This window comes from Centruroides sculpturatus, unplaced genomic scaffold, assembly GCF_000671375.1.
Source record: "Centruroides sculpturatus isolate CEXI.00-Female unplaced genomic scaffold, Cexi_2.0 scaffold27, whole genome shotgun sequence".
NCBI lineage: Eukaryota > Metazoa > Arthropoda > Arachnida > Scorpiones > Buthidae > Centruroides > Centruroides sculpturatus.
Window position 1 is genome coordinate 214,145 of NW_019384318.1, and position 7,647 is coordinate 221,791.

General features: G+C 28.9%; 2 protein-coding genes across 4 annotated transcripts in view; one reads left to right on the plus strand and one right to left on the minus strand.

Annotated features, from left to right (window-relative positions):
• Positions 1-4,531, minus strand: part of LOC111624257 — a 26,033-nt gene extending 21,502 nt beyond the window's left edge. For all 3 annotated transcript variants that reach the window (XM_023367086.1, XM_023367078.1, XM_023367070.1), the window contains exon 1: positions 4,438-4,531. The gene's annotated coding sequence lies outside the window, so the exon portion shown is untranslated. The remainder of the gene's footprint in view (positions 1-4,437) is intronic.
• LOC111624279 lies at positions 3,773-7,444 on the plus strand. The gene is made up of 2 exons (XM_023367093.1): positions 3,773-3,964; positions 6,218-7,444. The coding sequence occupies exon 2, from the start codon at positions 6,258-6,260 to the stop codon at positions 7,080-7,082; it is 825 nt and encodes a 274-aa protein (XP_023222861.1). The 5' UTR covers positions 3,773-3,964; positions 6,218-6,257; the 3' UTR covers positions 7,083-7,444.
• The last annotated feature ends 203 nt before the right edge of the window (positions 7,445-7,647 follow it).

Here is a 7,647-nt window from a genome sequence, read left to right on the forward strand (position 1 = left end):
AGTGGTGTAATATTTTGGGCTTAGTCCTTCGCTACTCGGCCACATCCCCCATTACGGGCCAAGCCCGAATATTAAGAGAAGAAAAAGGATTTTTTTCAAACAATGGGCATGAAGAAAAATCCACTCAACAATAACAGACTAGTCCGAAACGTCAGAAACTTTTGTGGACGGTTTAATAAGTCTCTCCCTCATCATTTGGCCCCCTCTCCTTTGTGGGGCCAGCTAAATCCATGATTGACATGAAAAAAAGACCGCCTTAATGCGTGCCCACTAGCGGCTCAGTAGATAAAAACCCCAGTAGTTAGTCACTGGTTTGCGCCTCACCATTGAACTAGCCACATTTCGAGCTTTCTTTGCGTGTCTAATACTTAGATAGGAACCAGTTTCTCATGAACCGATACCCCTCTTGGCAGATCACCCAAGTGTCGCTTTGCCTTATACCTTCAATACAGTGACTCTTAAAAGTCTTCAAGCCAATGTCAGCAAATTTCTTAGGTGGTTTAATATATAGGGCCTTAAGTCTCATCCATATATTGGGCCTAACAGTACTCGTAATAGATATTTAAAAAGGGCCTTCTTAAGTAGAAAAAAATTGAAAAAAAATCTGAATTTTATAATGAATAATTCTGTATTAATTTCGAGTTATTGATACAATTTTTTGACACGATATAAAAAAATTGATATCATTAGATTCGGCTGATGTAGACTTGAATTCGAACTCAGACAAAAGTGGATTAAATTAAGATCGATAGTGTATAACTCGGAACAGCGATTTACAACTATCGATAATTGGCTTCTCTTTAATAGAATAATAAATATATAACTTCAAAAACAATATAAAATCGATTCAAAATGGATTTATAAACCTAATCCGAGATGTTAAGCACTAATTTTTAATTAAATTGTATTTAAATCCAACAAGCTACTTTGCCAGATCTTATCCCGAAGAGTAGCAGCTGATAACTAATAAAATGGCGTTATATCGAGGATTTTATTTCGTTCTTCTTAAAGATTACATTACTTAAAGTATATCAAAATTATCAATTCTTTTATAATCTACATCCAGGCCCTGATAGAGAGGGTCCATTTGTTTTCAGGCCCCAATACAGAGGGTAACGTGTACTCTAAATTCATTTAAGTCTGGAAACCTCTGTACCCTCTGTGACTTCACAATAGTTACTCTTTTATGTAAAAACACGATAAAAAAAAATTATATAAATTAGAATAAAATCTTATTTGTTTTATTGATTTTTTTATTCATATAATTTATGACTTTCAAAGAGGAACGAGGTCACCGCTATATTTGCTTATAAGCTAAACAAATTAAGCTTATGGTCTTGATAAAAGAAAGGGCATGTGTCACTGTTTAGAGCCACAAAAAAAAAAAAAGACTAAATTCAGCTCCGGGTGTGGCCCTATATTTGTAACCGGTCAAGGCCCCAAGTCATCTTTCTATCTGTCAATACATAATAACCATTCTGAGAATTTCTCAGTTGAATTCTGGCAAGTTTTTCCTGAAGCGAGAAAAGTCAAACCGTAAAAAAATAAAAAATGTAGAAAAATCTGTATTTTTTTGCACTTTTATAATACAAATTGGTATCTGTGAATGCCTCTTTTTAACACTTATTTATTTTATTTTAATTTATAGAAAAAATCATATATTATGTATGATTATATATAAAATATAGTGTATTTTATACAAGATAAAAACAATTCAATTACAGTTAATTACTTTTAAAAATATTGTTTAAAGGTATAAAAGTCTGCACAGATTTCAATCGTGTTGTTCTGTTTAATCAAAATCATTATTATTAAAAGGGATAGAAATTGAAAAAAAAAGAAGAGAGTGAAGGGATGAAGAAGAGGAGAGAGAGTCTCAGAAGACAGGGTAAGTCAGAAAATATGAAAATATATGCAAAATTAGTTGAGAAATGTTTATATAATAATTTTAATTACATATATTTAGTAGGATAGTAAAATAACTATCCTACTAAATATATGTAATTTACATTTACAGACATATGGAAGATTGTTTTCTATCTTCCGTATGCTTGTAAGGAAGGAAGCTTCTATTCAAAGTCAAATAACAATCATTATAAATATATATAACTTTATTTATAGATTAAAATTCTTCAGAATTTATAATAATAATTATTTATTTTTATTTTAAAATTAATTTTTATCGAATTATTACTTTATAAAATAAGAAAAACAATTTTAAACATATTCTCTACAAACGAATTTTGTATTATTTTTGTAAAGAATTGTTATATGATATCCAATAAATTAGTTTTATAATGAATAAACATCCATTATTATATCGTTTTATGATTAAAAAACTGATAACTTTGTATTTTTTTCACTCGTAATTTATCTTTCGTAAACAATTCTATACAATCAACTCATACAGAAAATTCAATAGAAGGCTATTTGTGTAATACTTCCATAAAATAATTTCATGCATTAACTTTCTTTTTATTAAAAAAAATTAATGCACAAAAGTCAGTTAACCACGATAAAAATTCAAATTACTAAATCATACTTTCCATGACTTCTCTACCAATCCTGTAAAAGAAAAGTACACTGTTCTAAACTCAACAACACACAGAACACGGTTAACTGACTTTTGAACCATGTATCTAAATTAAAGCCAAATAACATAATTATATTTAACTTTATAAAGGAATTTTCACAAATCTTAAATACAATTTAGCATAAATATAAAGAAAATTGTATATAAATTACATTGGAATATCATAAATATACTTCACATCCAAGCATGCTTAACTAACAAAACTGTTTTATATTTTATTTTAGACTTTCAAATTAATTTTTCTCTATTAATTGTTTTGATACATTAAGATTTTATAAGTTATAATTCATTAAATTACTTAAAACATACAACACTATTATAAACATAGCATCTATAAACCCTCTTAAGTTTATATCTTATCTACTAAAATACTAACATAAATATACTGATAATATGTATTTATTCTGTTAATAGAATAAATTTATAAGATTTTAATTAATTAGGCTATAAATTAGATTAATATTATGACTCCTACTGACTCATACTCCTTAGAACTTAGTTTCAAGGAGTAGAAAACAGTTTGCTGTTATGATATTAAAAAAAAAAATTAATATAATTTTCTTATAATATTTATAAACTTGATTATTACAATATTACAATATTCTTTTAGGAATTTAACAGAGTGCAAAGACACCACCAACGATTTTCATTAAGTAAAATATGGAAAGTTAATTCAGCACCGTCCTTAAAAATCAACTCATATATCAACTTTCTGTAAGATGATACACGGATAATATCCGAAGATAATAAATTTAACACTTGACAAAAACCGATTAAATTCGTTAAAATGTTTTTTTTAAAAATACTTTAAAAAGGAACAGTCGAATACCATACGCGATAACAACCATTAATTCTCATACAACTAAGGGTTATTATACCAACCACACCCATTATCCTCCTTCATAACAGTAAAAAAAATTCTCTTTTTTTTAAATTTTATAAATTATTTAAATGATTAATTTTATAATTAATTATAATATATTTATATACATGATCCGAATAATTAATAATTTCAAGTTTTCTTTAAGCACAGCACGTATGATTATATATATATATATATATATGCCTATATACTTTTCCGCTATGTGCTTTTCTCTATTGATACTACATTAGAGATATACAGCGGTCTTTCCCCCTTTTTTTAATGTACACATTATAACAAGATGCGATATACTGGAAGAAATAAAGACACGTAAAGTGATGTCACGTGATAAATGACAACCTGTATCGTATCACCTTGGAAACGATTGGACAAACATAGCTGAGTATGGTTTAAGCTCAGCTGTCTGCTTCAAGCTGAGCTGAAAGGATTTTTCACTCGTTGCCACATAAAGGAGGTAACATGTCGGATTTAGGGCGAAAGATTTTCAGGTATGTAACCTTAATTACACAATTAATAACGTCTCATTAACTCCATTAACTCGATATTTTTATATTAAAAATAATTACACATAAAGCCACTCGTAGTATAAACATGTGCTCGATCTGTCGGGTGCATAGTTTAACATTAATTGGCTTCTACCTATCCTTTTTTTTTTTTTTTTAATTTAAACTAAATTTAGGACCTTTACACTCTTTATTAAAAGTAGAACAATTGATTAAATGCATTGAATAAATATTTTAAAACTTAATTTTCATTCAAATATGTTACCAGTCTATGTAATACATATAGGCCTATATATATTTAAATACGTTTACCTATAGTACTGTACATATACACTAGTTAATTACTAATTATTAATTAATGAGACTTTTTTAAAAATTAATGATATAAATAAACGAAGTGTTTAATATTTAATTGCAATATATTTTTTTTAATATTAAAAAAAATAATTTTTTCTTACTTAATAATAGGTTTTCCTTCATTTCTTTCTCGGTATTTGTCGCTAAAAATATTTTTGTAACGTTATCGATTCTTAACGTTGAGAAAATTCGACATACAAACACGGAAACGTTTATTAAAGTAACGTATCAATAAATTCTACTTACAATAATAAAAAAAAAGAGTATATTTTATCCGAATTTTAATCTTTATTTATTTATATTCGAATTGGGTTTTTACTAAATTGCGATTCTTTAATGTCAAGAAAGGTATTCGACCTTTTCCAGTAATGTTCTGAATCTAATGACATTCCCAACGCAACAGTTATTTCCTGCTGTGTTGCCTGACTTTGCTACCTTTTGTAGTAAATTTTTATACAGGGAAAAATCATATCCGTTCCAAGAAAATTTTCATTTAATTATGAGTGAATAAAAAAAAACAGTAATTTATTATGGCTATAAAGTTAAAGAATAATTAGAAATCTAGTCGATAAATCGGCGCTTCAATCGTTTAAATGTATAAGAAGCTTATAAAATTATTATTATTTGCGTGCTGTTATTGCTACTTTCTTCATTAATTTTTTATATAACGGAATTATAATTATTCCTAGAAAAATTTCAATAATTTAGGCTTTTATAAACAGCTAAATTCCTGTTATAAAGTTATAAAATATAAGAATTATCGTTAAAAAAAATAACATTAAAATTGTTATAAATCTTTGCGATTTAGTTAGGAGGAGAGCTTTAAGATCGTATAATTTAATATTAAATACTTGCAGCAAGCTTAAAATTCAAGTTTAATATATAAAATTCACTAATGGAAGTTATAATTAATAGTTCACAATTATGAAACGTGTACGGAGTTTACACGTGGTCATATGCACAAAAAATGCCAAATTAATAATAAAAATAATGTAAAGAATTGTTATATGATATCCAATAAATTAGTTTTATAATGAATAAACATCCATTATTATATCGTTTTATGATTAAAAAACTGATAACTTTGTATTTTTTTCACTCGTAATTTATCTTTCGTAAACAATTCTATACAATCAACTCATACAGAAAATTCAATAGAAGGCTATTTGTGTAATACTTCCATAAAATAATTTCATGCATTAACTTTCTTTTTATTAAAAAAAATTAATGCACAAAAGTCAGTTAACCACGATAAAAATTCAAATTACTAAATCATACTTTCCATGACTTCTCTACCAATCCTGTAAAAGAAAAGTACACTGTTCTAAACTCGACAACACACAGAACACGGTTAACTGACTTTTGAACCATGTATCTAAATTAAAGCCAAATAACATAATTATATNAAACAAACAAGAAAATTCCCTTTCCCATCTTCTTCTACGTATTGTCCTCGATAAATAATTAAAACTCATAAAAGTTTTACATCGGAATCCGTTTCAAAACATTCGTCGCTATCGGATACAGTTAAATAGCCATTCCTGTGCTAATGAGAATGGGAAAAAGCCCAAACTCGTATGAAAGTTGCACGACATTGGATTTGGCAAAATGGCATCGGTACACGAAAGCATCTTCTCTTCTCATTAAACTTACCAAATTGTCGACCTTGACCCGATGCGGCTGGCGGTAAGTAGCGTTAAACTGAAACTTTGTAATTTTATAACAGTTCTGAATTGATAGCCAGGGAAAAATTTAATTTTATACCCGAATTAGCTCAGAGTGATGTTAAATGCGGCATGCGAAATTTAAATTAATCCTCGCGTTTCGTGTTTCTTAAAAAATTCTAATTGAGTTATGACGGATTTAATTTTTATCGTGCAGGTTCTCGGGCGGAGTTCGATTAATATAAAACTGATTATGAATGAAAATGGAAAAAGAAATCGTCCATCCAAACGGAAAATCAGCTAAATCTCGTACAGTACATTGGGGACCGGCTTCGAGAATGGATAAATCTCCGAAATCCGACGAAGAAAGCGGCGTGATTATGTCCAACAACGTGAATCCTCCACGTGCTCCCTTTGGCCCGGATGTGCTTATTGTTATAGGATTGATCCTCTTCATATTCGGCTTGACTATAACTTTGATCGGTGTTAACACTACCTTCAACCTTCTGGAACTAGAAATTACGGTCATGGGTATCGGACCTTCACTTATAGCCATTGGCATCATATTCCTCCTCCTAAGACTCATCTATTGCAAAGCTTTTTTCATGGCATTTTATAAAAAAACGCGATTTAACAACACAGCTAACACCATTCATCCTACCCACAATGATAAACAGTTATATCCCGTAGAATCGGAAGTGGTCACAAGAACTGTACAAGAAACAGGAAGCGGTGTCATTGCTCCTCCTCCATATTCTTATACAAATGGCGAAGATGCGTTCAAAGAAAAGCTTCAAACGGGATTACACAATGAAGATAACGGGTCCAGACCAGAAGCTGTAGCTAATTTGAATGACACCAAAAGTCAGAACTCTCAAGATTATGTGATGGACGAATTAAGATGCCTGACACCAAATTTAGAAGATAAAGAAATTGACAAACGAAATCTGATAAACAATAAAAGTAAAAAGGATGAAGACGAATCGGAATTACTCAATGAGAAAATTAACGGAAACCATTCTTCTACCGAATATTACCGAGAATTTAATAAGACCATAAGCGAACTTGGTTTAAACATGTGAGTTTTTGCATCCATGGCTAATGTGCCTTTACCCGTTTCTCGAATAAACTTGGATTTAGTAATTCGGAAATTGAATAAAATAGTAATGAAGATGTTTTTCTATTGAAAATTTCAAGTAAAATATTTCTATTTTCGAGAAAAAATAAGACTATTTACAAATTAGGGAGCATTGAGGAAATTGTTTCTGAAATCGGAGAAGTGATAAAAATGTCTTTCAATCAACGTAATAACCTTATTAAACTAAAGAAAATAGAATAAAAGCACGCTCTAATCATCAGAAAAGTGTAAAAATTCCGAAACATTTTGATAAAATGAAGATAAAACTGCATTAATAGATGATAAAAGTACAAGTCGGAACTTTTTTTTTCCTCCTAGTGAATATGCTTCGTTAACAGAAGAAAAATGCTCTCTTAGAACACTTAACAATTCCATTTATAGGATTTATTGTTAAAATATTCATTAATACTTCGGAATAAATTATAAAAATTAATTCCAAATAGCGTTATTCACGAAAAATTTCGATCGTTATATTATCATTCATTATGATTGATCTAACGACATTGCCG